We start from the raw sequence: 20,668 nt of genomic DNA on the forward strand, positions 1-20,668 counted from the left end.
GTTGACTCTTAATGCCCTCTGAAATGGCCTAGCAAGCCACTCAGTTGTAAACAACTGCTACGAAAAACAATAAGAATAAAACCGGACGACCACCCAGCATCGACCTCGGCACCGGAAACGACAACGACAATGGCAAACCCAGCCCTGTCGACCCTGCAAAGTCCTCCTTACCAACATCTGGGGGCTTGTGCCAAAATTGGGAGAGCTGTCCCACTGACTAGTCAAGCAACAGCCTGACATAGTCATAATTACCGAATCATACCTTACAACCAATGTCCCAGACACCACCATCACCATCCCTGGGTATGTCCTGTCCCACCGGCAGGACAGACCCACCAGAGGTGGTGGTACCGTGGTATACAGTCGGGAGGGAATAGCCCTGGGAGTCCTCAACATTGACTCAGGACCCCATGAGGTCCCATGGCATCAAGTCAAACATGGACAAGGAAACCTCCTGCTGATTACCACCTACCGCCCTCCCTCAGCTGATGAATCAGTACTCCTTCATGTTGAACACCAATTGGAAGAAGCACTGAGAGTAGCAAGGGCACAAAATGTCCTCTGGGTGGGGGACTTCAATGTCCATCACCAAGAGTGGCTCGGTAGCACCACAACTGACCGAGCTGGCCGAGTCCTAAAGGAAATAGCTGCCAGACTGGGTCTGCGACAGGTGGTGAGGGAACCAACAAGAGGGAAAAACCTACTTGATCTCGTCCTCACCAATCTACCTGTTGCAGATGCATCTGTCCATGACAGCATTGGTGGAAGTGACCACCGCACAGTCCTTGTGGAGACGAAGTCCCGTCTTCATGTTGAGGATACCCTCCACTGTGTTGTGTGGCACTACCACTGTGCTAAATGGGACAGATTTCGAACAGATCTGGCAACTCAAAACTGGGCATCCATGAGGCACTGTGGGCCATCAGCAGCAGCAGAATTGTATTCAACCACAATCTGTAACCTCATGGCCCGGCATATCCCTCACTCTACCATTACCATCAAGCCGGGAGATCAACCCTGGTTTAACGAAGAGTGCAGGAGAGCATGCCGGGAACAGCACCAGGCATACCGAAAAATGAGGTGTCAACCTGGTGAGGCTACAACACAGGACTACTTGCATGCCAAACAACAGAAGCAACATGCGATAGACAGAGCTAAGCGATCTATCAACCATCGGATCAAATCAAAGCTCTGCAGTCCTGCCACACCCAGTCGTGAGTGGTGGTGGACAATTAAACAGTTAACCGGAGGAGTAGGCTCCAAAAATATCCCCATCCTCAATGATGGTGGAGCCCAGCATGTGAGTGCAAAAGACAAGGCTGAAGCATTTGCAACTATCTTCAGCCAGAAGTGCCGAGTGGATGATCCATCTCGGCCTCCTCCTGCAGTCCCCAGCATCACAGATGCCAGTCTTCAGCCCATTCAATTCACTCCACGTGATGTCAAGAAACGGCTGAAGACACTGGATACTGCAAAGGCTACGGGCCCTGACAACATTCCGGCAATAGTACTGAAGACTTGTGCTCCAGAACTAGCTGCGCCCCGAGCCAAGCTGTTCCAGTACAGCTACAACACTGGCATCTACCCGGCAATGTGGAAAATTGCCCAAGTATGTCCTGTCTACAAAAAGCAGGACAAATCAGACCCGGCCAATTACCGTCCCATCAGTCTACTCTCAATCATCAGCAAAGTGATGGAAGGTGTCGTCGACAGTGCTATCAAGCGGCACTTACTCAGCAATAACCTGCTAACTGACGCCCAGTTTGGGTTCCGCCAGGGCCACTCAGCTCCTGACCTCATTACAGCCTTGGTCCAAACATGGACAAAAGAGCTGAACTCAAGAGGTGAGGTGAGAGTGACTGCCCTTGACATCAAGGCAGCATTTGATCGAGTGTGGCATCAAGGAGCCCTAGCAAAACTGAAGTCAATGGGAATCAAGGGGAAAACTCTCCATTGGTTGGAATCATACCTAGCACAAAGGAAGTTGGCTGTGGTTGTTGGAGGTCATTCATCTCAATCACATGACATCACTGCAGGAGTTCCTCAGGGCAGTGTCCTAGGCCCAACCATCTTCAGCTGTTTCATCAATGACCTTCCCTCCATCATAAGGTCAGAAGTGGGGATGTTCGCTGACGATTGCACACTGTTCAGCACCATTCGAGACTCGTCAGATACTGACGCAGTCCGTGTCCATATGCAGCAAGACCTGGACAACATTCAGACTTGGGCTGACAAGTGGCAAGTAACATTCGCACCACACAAGTGCCAGGCAATGACCATCTCCAACAAGCGAGACTCTAACCATCTCCCCTTGACATTCAATGGCATTACCATTGCTGAATCCCCCACTATCAACATCCTGGGGGTTACCATTGATCAGAAACTGAACTAGACCAGCCATATAAATACTGTGGCTACGAGAGCAGGCCAGAGGCTGGGAATTTTGCAGCGAGTGTCTCGCCTCCTGACTCCCCAAAGCCTTTCCACCATCTACAAGGCACAAGTCAGGAGTGTGATGGAATACTCTCCACTTGCCTGGATGAGTGCAGCTGCAACAACACTCAAGAAGCCCGACACCATTCAGGATAAAGCAGCCCGCTTGATTGGCACTCCATCCACCTTCAACATTCACTCCCTCCAACACCAGCACACTGTGGCTGCAGTATGTACCATCTACAAGATGCACTGCAGCAACTTGCCAAAGCTCCTTCAACAGCACCTTCCAAACCCGTGACCTCTACCACTTAGAAGGACAAGGGCAGCAGACGCATGGGAACATCACCACCTACAAGTTCCCCTCCAAGCCACACACCATCCTGACTTGGACCTGTATCGCCGTTCCTTCACTGTCGCTGGGCCAAAATCCTGGAACTCCCTTCCTAACAGCATAGTGGGTGTACCTACACCATATGGACTGCAGCGGTTCAAGAAGGCGGCTCACCACCATCTTCTCGAGGGCAATTAGGGATGGGCACTAAATGCAGGCCTAGCCAGCGATGCCCACATCCCATCAATGAATAAAAAAAATACTCAGCAGGTCAGGCAGCATCTGTGGAGAGCGAAACAGAGTTAACGTTTCAGGTCGATGACCCTTCATCAGAACTGCTCTGACGAATGTATTTTATATAAAATCACTATTGTAGCAGAACTCTTTGATGTGATTTCTATAAACTGATACGATAGTACAACCAGTGTACTTCAGCGCCACCTAATGGATAAATGAGGTATTCTCAAATAGAATTGTAAATGTTACATTACATCAACAAATATGAATCCTTGTTTTACCAACAGGCATAGTTTAGCTGGAGTTTGGAAAAACAGTGACCATGGTGATGTAACTCGGTAATTTGTTCCCTTTCTCCCCTCGCCCTAACCCAAAGACCTCCGCTGCTCACAAACCCAATACTGCAGTGTGTTATGCACGGCTGCACATTGGGACAGTGCTGGTAAAATATGGAAAGAAGAATAACTGCATGAAACAATACTCCTTTGTGCTTTTGAATTTGTCAGTGAATGCACGTTGCTAAGAATCCAGTACAAAATGGTAAACCGCATGGGAGAAATCCGACCAGGCTAGGTTTGGAATGCTAGCTGATCGCACGTTCTGTGGAATACAGTGCAAGAGCACTGCATCAAAATAACAGTCCATCAAATTGCCTTGGCGGCAAGATATTACTGCTCTTGTTGCAACTGGATTTCAAATGCAGTGATCCGTTCACAGACAAATGGACCAGGCATTGTGCCAGTGAATCTGTTTCGGGCTGAGCAAAACTAATCATATGGAGGACATCTTATACAAATATCTTACATAGAAACATAGAAGATAGGAGCAGGAGTAGGCCATTCGGCCCCTCGAGCCTGCTCTGCCAATCTTCATTTAAACGCTCTACTGTAGAAACATCCAGCAATAATACTTCAATTATAAATATGCATTAGCATTATGTATTATTTGCATCAAATTATCTGTTACCTTTATAGATTAACAATCTGCAGTTGTTATTTTTCTGATATGTATAATAGCTGCGTTACTTGGTCATTAACGCTTAAGACTGATCTTTTATAGACCTGTTAAATTTTCTAGTTGCTAATCTTTTACTTTTCTGATGAGCTACATAAAGTGGACAATTAAAATGCTACCAGTGCGTAACATAAACGACCAAGCCATGACTTGTGATGATTGACATCAAATAAACCCATTATTTAAAAGGTAAAGTAACTGTCCTGGGTTAGTGCTGTGGGATTGTTGCTGAAGGTTTGCTGCATTTAGTTTCACCGTTGGCTTTGAAGCTTTTTTAATTGAATTCACTTCCATTGTAAATCGGTACAAAATATGGATTGCATATAACTGGTAGTGTAGTGGTTATGTTACTGACCTAGTAATCCAGATACCTGGTCTGACAATCCAGAGAACATGAATTCAAATCCCACAATGGCATTTTGAGAATTTTAAATTCAGTATTTTAAAAAATCTGGAATTTTTTTTAAAAAGTGTTATCAGTAAAAAAAAAACTTTTAGATTGTTGTAAAAACCTAACTGGTTCACTAATTTTCTTTAAGGAAGGAAATCTGCTGTCCTTACCCATTTCAGCTTATATGTGACTCCAGTCCCCTGCCAACATTGTTGGCCTTCATAGCGAGAGGATTCGAATACAGGAGCAAGGATGTCTTGCTGCAGTTGTACAGGGCCTTGGTGAGACCACACCTTGAGTATTGTGTGCAGTTTTGGTCGCCTTATCTGAGGAAGGATGTTCTTGCCATGGAGGGAGTGCAGCGAAGATTCACCAGACTGATGCCTGGGATGACAGGAATGACGTATGAAGAGAGACTGGGTCGATTGGGCTTGTATTCGCCAGAGTTTAGAAGAACGAGAGGGGATCTCATTGAAACTTATAGAATTCTAACAGGACTAGACAGACTAGATGCAGGAAGGATGTTCCCGATGGCGGGGGAGTCCAGAACCAGGGGTCACAGTCTAAGGATAAGGGGTAAGCCATTTAGGACTGAGATGAGGAGGAATTTCTTCACCCAGAGAGTGGTGAGCCTGTGGAATTCTCTACCACAGAAGGCAGTTGAGGCCAATTCATTAAATATATTCAAGAAGGAGTTAGATATATTTATTGAGGCTAAATGGATATGGGGAGAAAGCAGGGACAGGGTACTGAATTTGGATGATCAGCCATGATCTCATTAAATGGCAGAACAGGCTCAAGGGGCTGAATGGCCTACTCCTGCTCCTATCTTCTATGTTTCTATGTAACATGGTTGACTCTTAACTGCCCTCTGAATTGACCTAGCAATCCATTCATTTGTATCAAACTGCAAAATAGCATTGTGGGAGCATCTTCACCACACGGACTGCAGTGGTTCAAAAACAAGGCTCAACACCACCTTCTGAGGGCAACTAGGGATGGGTAATAAATGCCAGTCTTGCCACCTACACCCATGTCCCAAGAATGAATAATTTTTAAAAAGCTCTTTTTTTTCTGATTCTATTTACAGATTGGGCTTGACACCAGCTATTGGACAGCAGTCAACCACTTCTTCATATGGGGTAGCGTGGCTGTCTATTTCTCCATCTTGTTTGCAATGCACAGTAATGGATTGTTTGCAATATTTCCAAGCCAATTTCCTTTTGTAGGTAAGTCTCTTGAACCTTAACTTAATGCGGTCTTGCTGCAGCCATGCTGCCCACCAGTTCATCTGACTAGGTTGTGCCTAACATATTTTGTCGTCATCTGTGCATATTAAACTCTGCAACTTAATGAATTAGACAACTGGTTGCTTAAATCATCTTGTGATGTACATTTTCCTACATTTGGATTTTAGTAAACAAAATCCCATTTAGTTCTGTAATTGATCGGTTTAGTTTGGAGCCAGTTTCGATAGTTATTGTTAAATCAGTTAAAAGTTGATATTGGTAACTTTTAATTTAGGAATGGTTCTATTAAACATTTACCTTTTTTGCTCATTTTCAAAGATGGAAACTAAGAAGCATTAAAATAATGGCTAAATCTTCATGGAAATATTTTTTACATCAATGTGATGCCTTCCGATTGCTTCTGCTATTTGTAACAAATTCATAAGGAAATTGTTTGCAACTTTATTATAAATATCAAACAAAGGTCAGATACAACACTTCGGACATTTAAGCATATTGAAGAATACTTAAAAATATTTATGCTTCCAGGAAATGCTCGAAATTCCCTGATCCATCTTACGGTGTGGCTTGTCATAATTGTGACCACGGTGCTGTGCATCATGCCGGTGGTGGCATTCAGGTTCCTGATGGTAGATTTGAAACCAACCTTGAGTGATAAGGTACGTATTCAGTTCTTTATCTCGGATTGGTTTTCATCTGTGCTGTAAAACACAGACCCTTGCTTGTCCATCTAACTGAGTTTTGTCCAGCCTTGAGGCTTGGCTCTCCTGTTATAACTATCATACCAGGCAGCTAAGTGTCCTTTGCTGCTTGGTGCGCTCGGCTCGTTAAGAAAAAAGCATTTCACTGACTGGATTTCACTTGTTGTATTTGGTTATGTGACAAATAAAATTGAAATTGAAATTGAACATTTAATACTTTGAATAAAGAAATTTCTCATAACTGTTGAAACTATTTCTCACCATTTCAAAGTTATGTCCTCTGTTCCTACTTTTTTGGTTTAATTTGGAATAATCTTCTGGCTTTACCCTATCTATCTTTTAATATTTTGTACAGCTCAATGATGTCCCCTCCCCACCCAATTAATTGCTTTCTGTCTAGACTTGAGAGCTTAAGCTTCTCTAACTTTCCTCATAGCTCATCTCGTTTATGTTTGCTGCTCTCACATTTATGTACACTATTTTGTATTGTTGTATTAAACAAAGCTGAATTCAGAACCCCAAAGTGTAGTCTCACTGGTGCATTGTAAAGGCTTAGCGTAACTTCTGTCGACTTGTATTTGCTTGTTCTAGCTACTTATTCTAGCATTCTATTACAATTTTTTGAAATATTGCTTCACCACATTGTCTACAGACTGAAAATGACATGTCTGCTATTACACCCAGGTCCCTTTCTCTCTGTGTTAATTCAGTTTGTTTCATTGTACAGTTACCAGCTACATTTTTCAAACCATATTAATGAGTTTGTATTTATCAGTGTTAAATTACATTTGCTTTTAAGACGCTCCTTAAAACCTACCTCTTTGACCAGGATTTTGGTCACCTGCCCTAATATCATCATATGTGAAATAACAACAGAAAATGCTGGAAGCACTCAGCAGGTCAGGCAGCATCCGTGGAGAGAGAAACAGAGTTAACGTTTCAGGTCTGGGTTGTTATCCACTTTGGTAGAAAAAACAGAAAGGCAGAGTATTTCCTAAATGGTGAAAGATTGGGGAATGCAGATTCTCAAAGGGACCCGGGTGTCCTTGTACATGAGTCACAAAGTGTGCAGGTGCAGCAAGCCATTAGGAAGGCAAATGGTATGCTGGCCTTCATTACAAGAGGATTTGAGTACAGGAGTAAAGAAGTCTTACTCCAATTATATAGGGTCTTGGTGAGACCACACCTGGAGTACTGTGTACAATATTGGTCTCCTTACCTAAGAAAGGATATACTTGCCATAGAGGGAGTACAACGAAGGTTCACGAGATTGATTCCTGGGATGGCGGGACTGTCGTATGAGAAGAGATTGAGTAAACTAAGCCTGTATTCTCTTGAATTCAGAAGAATGAGAGGGGATCTCATTGAAGCATACAAAATTATTACAGGGCTTGATAGGGTGGATGCTGGGAGAATGTTTCCTTTGGCTGGGGTATCTAGAACCAGGGGCCACAGCCTCAGGATAAAGGGTAGGCCATTCAGTACTGAGATGAGAAGAAATTTCTTCACACAAAGGGTGGTGAATCTTTGGAATTCTCTACCCCAGAGGGCTGTGGAGGCTCAGTCATTGGGTATATTCAAAACAGAAGTCGATTGATTTCTGACTAGTAAGGGCATCAAGGGATATGGCGATAGGGCCGGTGAATGGAATTGAGGCAGAAGTTCAGCCATGATCTCATTGAATGGTGGAGCAGGCTTGAAGGGCCGAATGGCCGACTCCTGCTCCTATTTCTTATGTTCTTATGTTGATGTTCTCTGCAATCGGCTTTCCCTTAATTGGCCTGCTAAACCCGCTGGGCGGGCTTAACAAGTTCAGTCAGGGAAAATAGCGTGAGTTGGCCAGAAGTTGATGGAGGTGGGACTGAAACCCGACAAGTGGGAGTCCCACCTCCAAAAGCTCCCCATTGACAAAATCACCCCCATGGTTTATAAAGTACTCGAAAAGTTTACTGTGCTGCCTTTGAAAAAGAATCAGCAGAACAGATTTCATGTTTCAGATTTCACCAGTGATTATTGAATGACGAGTAAAGCTGTGTGCGTGCATTTTGGTGTTCGTGTGTGGAGCTCAACTTTCCCCAATTAGCGAGTGGTGCAAACAGACAGTGTAACAGTGGCCTCTTGATCGTACCGCTCTCAGTAATGATCCAAACGCTCCATTGTTGCATTCAGTAGAGCGGAAGCATTATCCATGATATATTTTTCTGGAAAATGTTCTTTCCAAATTTTGAAAAGACCCATCTTTTAAAGAGAATTTTAAGCCAACAGACTCATTGACAGCTATCCAGAATGTAGTCGGAGGTTTATGTGTATCTAAGCCGTGCTGTACCTGCTCCAGCAGAGTTTGATGAGACAGTGTAGAGGGACCACTACTCTGTATCTATCCAGAATGCCACTCAAACCCATGAAAAGCCCTCATTTAAAAAAAAAAAGGTTTACAAATAGGTAAAGCATCTATTTTTTTACTGTATGTTTCCAAGAATTATTATGTGTTTTGTTTTCAGGTACGATACTTGCAACGTGCCAGAAGAAAACAGAAGCCAGTGCAGCACCGGATGCGACGTGTAAACCGCACCAGCTCAAGAAGATCAGGTTATGCATTTGCTCATCAAGAGGGCTATGGTGAGCTCATTACCTCGGGAAGGAACATGCGCTTAGGCAATCCGTCACCAGTGGTAACCGGGAAGTCGATGCTGAGCAGCACCAGTTGGATTGAAAACTTACGGAAGAAAACAACAGAGACCGTAAATAGCTTTGGCAGTGAGAAAAATATTAAACTGTAGAGCAACCGTTACTTGGAGGGAAAGCGGCTTTCCCTCACTTTAAAACTTGGCCATAGTTTGCACTGTGCTGTACATCCACAAAGTTTGAAATCACTACTTGCTGAAGAATCACAAAGTAATGAACTCTCGTTTATGAGCTGTTACTTCTCAATCTTGTAATGCTGGACATCCGTTCTATCATATGGTGGACTCTTTGCTGCCAGGTAGCAAGTGTTAACAAGAGAAAATTCCAACTTAGGATTTCTGTAAACTTGGCAAAAATGTCTGATTAAATCGAAGGTGAGCGTTGTGAGGCACTTGTCAGTATATCTGCTGAGGTCCCTGTTAAAACACAAGTTTGTATTTCTGAGCTGTAAATATTTTTTAACCTTTGGAAACATTTTTATAATGCAAAAGAGCAACAGTTGCATTGCTTAATGCTGTTCAACTTAAATGGACCTACACAAACAAGATTACAGAACTACAGTGGCAGAGCTTTTAAATATGGAGGATTTACTTTGCAGCTGTATATAATGTAGTTCATTTCCTTCACTTGAGGGACCCAATTATATTATATTCTGTCTTAAGAATGTTACACTGTGATCCTGTAGCTATGACCTCATTTGAGGAATTAGTGCCTTTGAGTTTTCCTTTCACAAGGAAACAACTGATTTTTATTTGAATGTATGTATGTTTTTGAAAACCATACTCTGCATCTACAAACACTTTCTGCTTTAACGGTTCTGTGTAACTTCACTTTCTGATTGGCTTTCTCCATTGAAATACAACAGCTAACCTTGTATGAATTGTTATATTTGCAATATGCTTTCTCCAAAATAATTGCTCTTCATACAGTTATTCTTTATATATCAGTAGATTAGGACCATTTTCCCAAAGGGGGGAAATCAAAGGGACAAGGTCTGTTTTAAGACTTCTGCACACAGTAATTGCATCAATTGATTTCATCCCTGTTCAAATGCATCTTTAGTACCATGCTACTGGCCACCTCCAACAACCAGCAATGCTTCACTGTTTATTTCTCATGAAAGAAGGTTTTCTGGCTGAACACCAATGTTTTCCTCATTTTTATTGGGACTTTGCTGTGCGCATATTGGCTGCCACATTTCCTCCATGACAACAGTGACTACACTTCAAAAGTATTCTTCGGCTGTGAAAAGCTTTGAGATGTCTTGCTGTTGTGAAAGGCACTATATAAATGCAAGCTCTTTCTTTTTGTAGGAGCACTTTACGGACATATAAATATCCTCTCTGTAACATTACTGCTTATTTATATCTACTGCATATTAAAAATGGTGAGTAGTCTCTGGATTCCAATGGTACTGTGCCTGTAACGTTATGTGACTAAGTGCATGCAGGCCTACAAAATACAATACTGCTTCAGTGTTCTCATTGGACCAAGGTAGGAAACAAGAAGATTTGGCCATACTCTTCTAAACTTCCCCCCCCCCCCCCCTCCACAAAACAGAAATTCCATCTTCTGCCACACTGCCCAGAAATTCCAACCACCCTTAACTGAGCAGCAATTGCAGCACCCTCCCCATTGAGCAGAAAACATGGCACACTCACCCCCCCCACCCCCCCACCCCAACCAAACTGAGCAGAAATCAAGTCACACCTACCCGAGCACGAGCAAATTTCCCCGTGCCCGCTTGAGGACAAAGAGGTCAGTATAACTACAATTATACAGGGCCTTGATGAGACCACACCTGGAGTACTGTGTGCAGTTTTGGTCTCCTTACCTAAGAAAAGATATACTTGCCATAGAGGGAGCGCAGCGAAGATTCACCAGACTGCTTCCTGGGATGGCAGGACTGTCATATGAGGAAAGATTGGGTCGACTAGGCCTGTATTTAATAGGGTTTAGAAGAATGAGAGGGGATCTCATTGAAACGTATAAAATTCTGACAGGGCTAGACAGACTGGATGCAGGGAGGGTGTTTCCCCTGGCTGGAGGGTCTAGACGAGGGGTCACAGTCTCAGGATACGGGGTAGGACATTTAGGACTGAAATGTGGAAAAATTTCTTCACTCAGAGGGTGGTGAACCTGTGGAATTCTCTACCACAGAAGGTTGTGGAAGCCAAGTCACTGAATATATTTAAGAAGGAGATAGATAGATTTCTAGACACAAAAGGCATCAAGGGGTATGGAGAGAGAGCGGGAATATGGTATTGAGATAGAAGATCAGCCATGATATTGAATGGCGGAGCAGGCTCGAAGGGCCGAATGGCCGACTCCTGCTCCTATGTTTCTATGTCCTTTCAACCCTTCCACAGGGAGGACAAACCTTACCTTCCATCCCATTCCCACTGAGGATAAGCGTTACCTTGCTTCACCCCATTGAAGAAAACTTCAACCTTTTCTCCAACTGAGGATGAACTTCTCATTTCCCACCACCCTGACTGAGCACAAACTTGGCCTTCCCCTTTCCCCTCACAATGAACAAATTCACATCCCCACTGAGCTGAAACTTGACCCCGCCACCCCTGCTTAGAATACATTTGGACATTCCTTCCCCCCCCCCACACAATCAATGAGAAGCAAATTTGCACCCCCCCACCCCACAAGCTGAGAAACAACTCTTCTCTCCATCAGATCCACACCTAGAAACACTTTGACTGCCCTCTTCTTTCCACCCACCCCCATGTGAATAAATAAACCATGGCCGAGTGCCCCGCAACCCTTCATTGTCCTCTGTCCCCCTCCTTTAACCGCCCCCCCCCCGCCTGCTCCTCCTGCCTGTGCTCCTTCTCCTCTCATCCACCTTCCGCATCCACATCTTCTCCTCCTTCCCCCCTCTTTCCCTCCCCTTCCCTTGACCTCTTCCCACCCCTCATCTGGGTCCAGTTATCTCAGTGTCTTCTAACCTGATATGCCTAAATACTGGACTTAGTCTTGACTCCCTGTAGGCAACACCATGGAACATTCACTAGTTTATTTAAAGAACCGCACTCCATCTGCAGCCAAGTATTGTCTTTGGTCAGCGTCCTGACTGCACTTGCTGTTTTATTTTTCCTATTGTGCATCCTGTCCAGTTACTGCTGATCACAAGTTGTACTTGCCTTTCTGACCGGTATATCATCTTCAATGTTAAATTGCTAGGACTGTCTCACCCTTCTGACAGGTATAATGTAAGTTACTGAAACACTGGGAAATCATCCTGGAGAGAAGGATGCCGCTGATAACGCCTAATATGTGGAGAGGATTTGACCCTTCTGAGTCTGGGTACCACCAGAAAAGTCTAAACAGTATGAGTTGTTCTTGTTGAAGAAGGGAGCTTTCAGTAAGTTTAGCTTTAGTAAGCCTAAATTCAACCAACCTTGCTGTTGTCATTCCTTTAAACCAATACTTAGTTGCACATCTCCAATTATCTGGTTTTCGGGTTTTTCAATTCTGAGTATGTTGAGGGAGTCCAAGCTACGTTTCAATAGCACTAGTCAGAGTCCCTCTTCAGTGACTAATGGGACTCTATAGAATCCATGGATACCTGCCACTGAATTTCCTAGATTTATCTTCAAGCAGTCCAAGTTTGGGAAGCACCCTATACATGACAGGAACCCAATGTCAACTAAAAAGGAGTCCACAGGGGAAAAATTGAGTCGCGCCCCCTTTGAGGCACTAACTTCGCCGGGGAGCTACTTTTACCGCCCTGAAAAAAATTAGCACCCCCGTGGCCGAAATTCATTGGTAGCGCCCCAAGTGGAAAGCAGGGCGCTACTGGAAGCACCCCACCTCCCTCTTGGGGCGCTGCGAGGGAATATCGCGCGCTATGTGCCGCGGTACTGCAGGCCTTCCTCCCCTTCTTAAAGGGGAGGGGCCTTGCGCAGCGCGACCCAGGGCCCAGCTGGCACTCCGTGGGGTGGGGGTGCTCAGGAGCCCAGCGACAGCAATGGAGGCAGGTGTTGGCAGGCGGCCAGCAACAAAAATGGCCGCCCAGCACTTCGCCTTTTATTAGCAGCGCCCAACTACAGGTAGGCCCCCCCTGACCCCGTCGGACATAGCGTCTGGTGGTATGTCGGTGCTACCAAAGATCGCGAGCGGGGCGCAGCGCACGGCGATGACATCATCGGCGGCGGAACGCTAACGGTTACTGCCACCACTAACCTCCTGCTGAATTTTGCGGGAGGCGGGCACTAGTTGCTTAGCGCAAAGCAACTGAATTTCTCCCCCCCTGTATGTTTGTACGCCTGGAGAGAGGGTATATTGCCAGATGAAAATTACATGTATTTAGGTACACTGGGTAAACTGTATGAAGCATTAACTGTAACAGATGTTGCCTGTGGCCAGAACGCCCCAGGCTCCTTGAGGGATTTAGCACTTTTTCCAAGTGCCTCACATTAGCACATAACTTGAGTTCCTGGAATTGATAATAGAAACCTTTTTTCTGATACTGGATACCAGATTTTTCATGAGCCATCTCAATTATTGTACATCATCATGTTTTGTGATCTCCTGAACACTTTCCCAATCCCAGAGCAGTCCCCTAGCAGGGACACATGGCTTGACCTGGTGGTTCCGTACCAGGTTTGCCAGTTCCCAGTACAGCTTCTGCTGTTATTTATCACTTTGATGGCACAGGAGCTGGCTGCCACTTTGTACTATGACTGGTTCCTCTCTTTTTCTCCCCAGAGCCATCCCAAATCTTTGTTCACAAACTTTATAACAGGTGCATCACCAATTCAATCAATTAAGCAAGACTCGATTCTTGTGCCTGGTCTGTTGTATGTAGATCAGCTTCTTGCTTTTCCTCACAGGTCAAATATGCCATAGGGATTGAAGGGGGAAGATTTGTATGCTATTGAATTCAGCAGCCTTAAATGAATCAGGTCCTACCATGTCTCCTATTGATTAACTGGATCTAATCCATTGGACTGACTAATAAACCTGTTTATAATGCAAGATTTGTAATCTACATTTACTGATACTGAATTATGCATTGTAATCCTTTGTCATATTACTGCAGGTTTATCAAAAATAATTTGTGGTAGATTACAGGATAAAGACAACTGTCAGAATCCACATGGACAATACAAAATACTCAAAATTTGCGTTTGTGGATTTATGATATCTAAAATGTAATTATATTAGTTTCTTCTAAATCTACCACACCTTTTCTTTATTTGACTAGTATCATGTAAGATACTGTTGTTAACTATTTTTGAAAGAAAAGTATAATCCCTCCCTGTTCGGTTATCCTTCACTTAGAGTATTAATGCAGTTGTCCAGTGGGGAACATAGATTGACATCATCAATTTAAAATGGCACCATGCAGTAAATACTACAACTATTGCAAAACCTCCCTATCCCCTGCTGGACAAGTGCAGCAACCCTGAGTAGCTCACAGTTAATGTACTTGCAGTGATGTCACTGAGCTTCCTTAGTAAAATGAATTCACTTCAAATCTTGGAGCTTGTTATCTTTTGTTCTGTTCTCCAAATTCTATTTTTTATTTATATATATTTTTCTTGATTGACAGTGTAGATGCTGAGAGGTTGTTTCCCCTGGCTGGAGTGTCTAGAACTAGGGGGGCATAGTCTCAGGCCATTTAAGACTGAGATGAGGAGGAATTTCTTCACTCAGTGGGTTGTGAATCTTTGGAATTCTCTGCCCCAGAGGTCTGTGAATGCTGAGTCTTTGAGTATATTCAAGGCTGAGATAGATAGATTTTTGGACTCCAGGGGAATCAAGGGATATGGAGATCGGGCAGGAAAGTGGAGTGAGGTCAATGATCAGCCATGATCTTATTGAATGGCGGAGCAGGCTCGAGGGGCCGTATGGCCTACTCCTGCTCCTATTTCTAATGTTCTTGCAGGTTCTGTGTTTGGTATCTTGAGTCGCTGTTGTACCTTCATGCATCAAATTCTGTCTCACTGGAGTGGATTGTACTTCAGTCAGTTTCACTATCATTTGTGTTGCTATGCCCAGTTCATTTCACATTCCTTGATACCTACGAAATGACTTTTCCAGTAGCTGTTGTCCACTACTGGTGCTTTAGCTGCTGGTCCACCGGGCATGAGCTCAAAGATGGTGAGAATGGTCTTAATTTTTTGAAGTGGGCATGCTGTGAAGAATCAACTTGAGATGCTGGAAGAATGTCTTCAACTTCCAGCAGCCCCGTATTATTCAATTTGAAAATCACACCGAGTGCCTCGGTGGATTAATACCTTGGAATATAGCGGATAACTTGAATTCAAAGTGGGAAAGACCACACAAAAGGTAAGCAATCTACTGATTTCATGATCTGATGTCGGAATGTGTGCTAAGAAACAAAAACTGTCTTTGATCTTCATATCTCTCCTAAGAGAGATCCAGGTGTAGCCAGTGTTGCAATGGATGGAAATATGGCAACCAATTGTACACAGCAAGGTCCCAGTAACAATGAGAGACTAACCAGATAATCTGTTTTTGGTGGTATTGGTTGAGGGATAATTGTTGGCTAGGACACTAAGAAGAACAGGGAGTTCTTCCACAATAGTGCCAAGGATTTTCTATATTCACCTGCAAGAGCAGACAAGACTATGGTTCAACATCTCATCTGAAAGATGGTATCTCTCACAGTGCAGCCTTCCCTCAGTTCTGCACTCAAGTATCAGCCTAGATTATTTGCTTAAATCTCTGGAGTGAGGATTGAAGCCACAACCTTCTGACTCAAGAGTGTTGTCACTGAGTCAAGGCTGACAACTATTCATATAAGTACATTTTTAATTCCCCCCCCCCCCCACCCCGCATCCTGGACATTAGTATACATTCAGTTACATCACAACTGCATGAATACAGATCTGACTGCAATTTCAAACTGACTTACAAAAGAATCAGGAAAGTCACATTCATGTCTCAAGGTAAATAATTATGGGCACATAGTGTCCTTTCAGCTCTCATCTGCCTGGGCTCAAATTTAGTACAATTAGAAGGGAGAAAAGTCTTCCCTCTTCGACAGAAGATAAGGACTCAAAATTAAATAAATCTCTCATGTTCGCTCTCGCTTGCTCTCTCACTCTCTCTAAAGGGCACAGTAATTAGCACTGGTTCCCCATAAATATTTACTGTCATCTATCTCTCTAGACAAGCACAATATTATTGCATTTAAATATTCATATATAGAAATAATTCATAGGTCAATGTTCGTTCATGTATTTGTCAAGATTGTTCAGCAAAGCACGAGAATATATACATGCTAATTTATAAAAAGATTAATTTTTATTTTCAATATTTACATAGATTGCTTTTGTTTTTCCTCTTGTGGCACATACATCAAAGATATACTTTTGATGTCAGAAATGTAGCTAATTAAGAAGCCAAAGTTTGACTTCTGTTGTGAAAATCCATGCTTCTACAGAACATTAGATCTTAATTAGAGCAAATAGTTAAGAATTGTCTCTCTGTGGAATAATAAAAAAGTGTACATTGTTTCAAGATGCATGTTTGAATACCGAAGAGTTTTAGCTGTATTTGTAAAATGGGGGAAAATAGTGTTTACATCTGTAATGTATAATTCCATCATTATACATTTGTTTATTGGAAAAATATGAAGCATCAGTGCAGTTTATAAACTTTTTTTTCTTGCCACTTGTGCCTTCTGCTGTAAATGTTTTTGACTATTTAAAAAATCTAATGTGAAAGGGATGTAGATTTTTGGATGGTTAAAGCTGGTGTTTGGTTTTTGATGATAAACCGAATTTTCAAATTCTGCAGCATATTTGAAATCTCATCATGGTTGCCCTCCACCCAGCCTTCACTCTCATCTCCCATCTGTATTAAAGAAGAAATTCCTTCCTCCTTCATCTGAGCAGATTCAATAGTAACTTTCAAAAGGGAATTGGATATATACTTAAAGGAAAAATTGCAGGGCTATAGGGAAAGAGCAGGGGAGTGGGACTAATTAGATAGCTCTTTCAAAGAGCCGGCACAGGCACAATGGGCCGAATGGCCTCTTTCTGCAGGTCACAGTCTAATGATAAGGGGTAAGCCATTTAGGACAGAGATGAGGAGGAATTTCTTCACCCAGAGAGTGGTGAACCTGTGGAATTCTCTACCACAGAAGGCAGTTGAGGCCAATTCATTAAATATATTCAAGAAGGAGTTAGATATATTTCTTAAGGCTCAAGGGATATGGGGAGAAAGCAGGGACAGGGTACTGAATTTGGATGATCAGCCATGATCTCATTGAATGGCGGAGTAGGCTCGAGGGACCGAATGGCCTACTCCTGCTCCTATCTTCTATGTTTCTATGTAAAATTCTATGATTTGCATCTGATTAGTTTTAAGGTATTTTTCCCAGGCATTTCAGCTCATTGAAACTCCAATGTTTAGTATCGTGTGTAGCAGAAGACAACAATTCGACGCACATACTTTTTGGTGACTCCTTTGCAGCCAAATGCTTTGTGAAGTTAATGTTGGTGAAATAAAGTTTCATTTTTAGTTCATTGCTATTTTGGAATGCTGTTATATACCAAATCTACTGTAGAAAAGCCAGGGATGGGAAATGGCTATTTGGCATACCAAACTTTGACTATCTCCAGAGTTCTTGGTGCCATTAAATATCTGCTTGGATAAATATTACAAAACATTGTTGCTCTTTCAGTGAAGCGATCCTTCATTAACTGTTCTCTTTCTGTCCGGTGAAGCTTAAGCATCTGTAATCTTCCCTCCTAGTATTTTATAGTTGTGATCAATTTTGTTGCTCTTCTCTGTGCCGTCTCCTGTGCATGCATTTCCCTCTTGTGACATACTGACCAAATCTGAAGGCACTAAAGTCCCCTTCTAAATCACCCTGTGCTCATTCTATTGCATTTGTTGTATACATATGAGTCATATTTTAGACCTAATTGCATGATTTAATATTTGTCAACCGCCACTTGTCAGTCTAATTGTATAACCGATCTACGTCTTTGCAAATCTTTACAATCTCTATTGCTCTTTAATATAAGTTAGCAAATTTGACAAATTTACATTTGATTTCGGTCTGGATAATTTATGTAAATTAGACACAGTGGGATAACGAGCACTGATCTTTGCCACATTCCAATCAGTGCCGCCCCTCAATCTGACATTACAACTGTCACGAGTGCTCTGTTTCTTATTGCAAGTCTTTCATGTAAAATCTTGTCGAGGACTTTCTGTACATCTAATCAACCATATCATTGGCAATGTACGTATTTATAGGAATTAATGCAAGTACAGCCCAAAATAAAGCGATAAAAAGAACTTTGCAAGCTGTTTGTAATGGAAGGATGAATCTCTGAAGAAAAACTGACTGGCGGCAGCTTACACTTTCTTTACTGTGCTACTTTTTCACTCCTTTATCTCAATTTAGATTCACTCAGGATTTTTCAACAAAAAAAAGTTCCAAATTTCATGCAATGTAAACCCATCAGCGCCATCTTTTATTTTTAAATTGTAATATTTCACTCCTTCAGTTTTCTGCCCTGAAGCTTTAGGCTCATGGTTGGGGTACAGTTCCCTTTACTTGCATACATGCACACATACATCAACACTTCTTTTCGAGCAAGGAATATGGGATAACATTTTTCTCCACCTGGCCCCAGGGTACGTACTTTTTTTGCACCCGAGATAATGGGATGAATTGTGATGGATCATTTCTACTGGTCAATAAGATGGTAACGAAAGGTTTATCATTTAAGATAATCATAAAACAAATTAAAGGGGAGTTCGGAAACAAATAATTTACACATGGGTAGCTACAATGTGGAATTCTCTGCCGTACACCATCCACTGAAGCAAAGCCCATAAATTATTTTTAAAGGGATTTGCTTGCTTAAAAAAGAGGAATACTATGGTGAGAGAGTGGGATTAGACTTGTGCTTTTCTCCACAAACCACCAACCAGTGCAGACTTGATGCACCAAATAGCCGGTTTCTGCACTGTAACAGTCCATGATTCTATGACTCAGAACTTGATCTCAGCAGCTGTGCGAGAGTAGGCCAGTTGACCCACCTATGAACATCTCAAAGCAAGTGAGCAATTGCTCGTTAAATGTGCAATGAATTTAGGCGTTAGCTATCCGATTTTAGCAACAACAAAAAACTCTTAGCCCAGGTCTTGGTTGTAAAAGTTCATCACAAAATTATCAATCTTACTCAGAGGGGTCACAAAGATGGCTTTTGTGGTGCTGTAAGAATTGTTTCTGAGGTTGTGGTTCAAACGCATTGTGGGGCAGTGTGAAGGGAGCTAACTGTACCTGACCTAGAAGTGCTTGATAATGGTATGTGCCAGAAGCAGAAAGTGTTCCATTCACCAGCTCACCCCTTGACGTGCTAAAATGTCATCAAAACAAAAAATCTACAACATAGCATATAAGGGCTGATGTTCATCACTGGTTGACCTAGTGAGGATTGTCTGAATTGGCAGGGGTGGAGAGGAGAAATCAGATGAGTAGGCTGATTCGGCAGTAGACCTGATTCCTTTTCTCTGACGAAAGGTCATCGGCCTGAAACGTTAATGCTGCCTGACCTGCTGAGTAATTCCAGCATTTTGTTTTTATTCCTTTTCTCTCTAATTGTCCAGCTGGCTGGGATTGTATGCTCAAGTGTGCAAGAGCATCATTAGAGCAAAGAATTTATTTTAAAATATTTAAATCAGCAACTAATGCTATTTTGTGGTTGTTTGCTGGGATCATTTTGCAATTTAATTCTGGGTTACAGTGTTTACTGTCATCATGGAAGCAAACACTGTAACCTGGGCTTAAATTGTTTCTTTTTTTTAATGTAATGGTATGAAAATGCCATAATTTCTAATCATGTTTGTAGTATAAGCTGTTCAGTAAAGAGATGCTATTTAAAACCTTTTGTACTGCACTTATAAGCTTGTGCTCTGAGATAGACCACTGGGGTTTTACGGTGACGGAATAGTGCAAATTCATGAGAAATTTCAGTAACCAACTCATCAACCACTAATTATAACATTTTACCTGTGATTTATGTTGCAATGCATGAAATAAGTAAGCATTCATTAAAATTGTTCAAAGAAGGCCTTTAAGGGGAAACTTAGATAAACACAAGAGGAAGAAAGGAATAGAAACATAGCAACATAGAAGATAGGAGCAGGAGTAGGCCATTCGGCCCCTCGAGCTTGTTCCGCCATTTAATGAGATCATGGCTGATCATCCAGATTCAGTACCCTGTCCCTGCTTTCTCCCCATATCCCTTGATCCCTTTAGCCTTAAGAAAAGAAAATAGCTTATGCTGATAGGGCTAGATAAAGTAGAGTGGGAGGAGGCTCACGTAGAGCATAAACACCATCATGGTCCAGTTGGGCCAAATGGCCTGATTCTATGCTCTACATTCCATGTAACCGATCCATCAGCTGCATGGAAAAAAAATGCTGCAATGGCTCAGCTACATTAAATTAATCAGCGTGCATTTGAACATGATACTCAATAAAATGATTAACCGATAGCAAAGCAGACCATGCCAAGCAGTAAGATGCAATTTAAAGTATGTTGCTGAGAATTTGGTCAGCTAAACAATAACAGACATTTAACAGGAAGTTGAAATGGATGCTTATTGCCATC

General features: G+C 42.6%; 1 protein-coding gene across 3 annotated transcripts in view; it reads left to right on the plus strand.

Moving 5' to 3' along the window:
• atp8b4 (ATPase phospholipid transporting 8B4) overlaps positions 1 to 17,561 on the plus strand; it is a 286,247-nt gene extending 268,686 nt beyond the window's left edge. For all 3 annotated transcript variants that reach the window (XM_085968674.1, XM_085968673.1, XM_085968675.1), the window contains exons 27-29: positions 5,500 to 5,638; positions 6,188 to 6,318; positions 8,862 to 17,561. In XM_085968674.1, the coding sequence (XP_085824800.1) occupies positions 5,500 to 5,638; positions 6,188 to 6,318; positions 8,862 to 9,140 (549 nt within the window). In that variant the 3' untranslated portion in view covers positions 9,141 to 17,561. The remainder of the gene's footprint in view (positions 1 to 5,499; positions 5,639 to 6,187; positions 6,319 to 8,861) is intronic.
• Positions 17,562 to 20,668: the final 3,107 nt, after the last annotated feature.

Source organism: Somniosus microcephalus, chromosome 27 (assembly GCF_052327205.1).
Source record: "Somniosus microcephalus isolate GS21.2 chromosome 27, FLI_Smic_1.0, whole genome shotgun sequence".
Classification (NCBI taxonomy): Eukaryota; Metazoa; Chordata; class Chondrichthyes; order Squaliformes; family Somniosidae; genus Somniosus; species Somniosus microcephalus.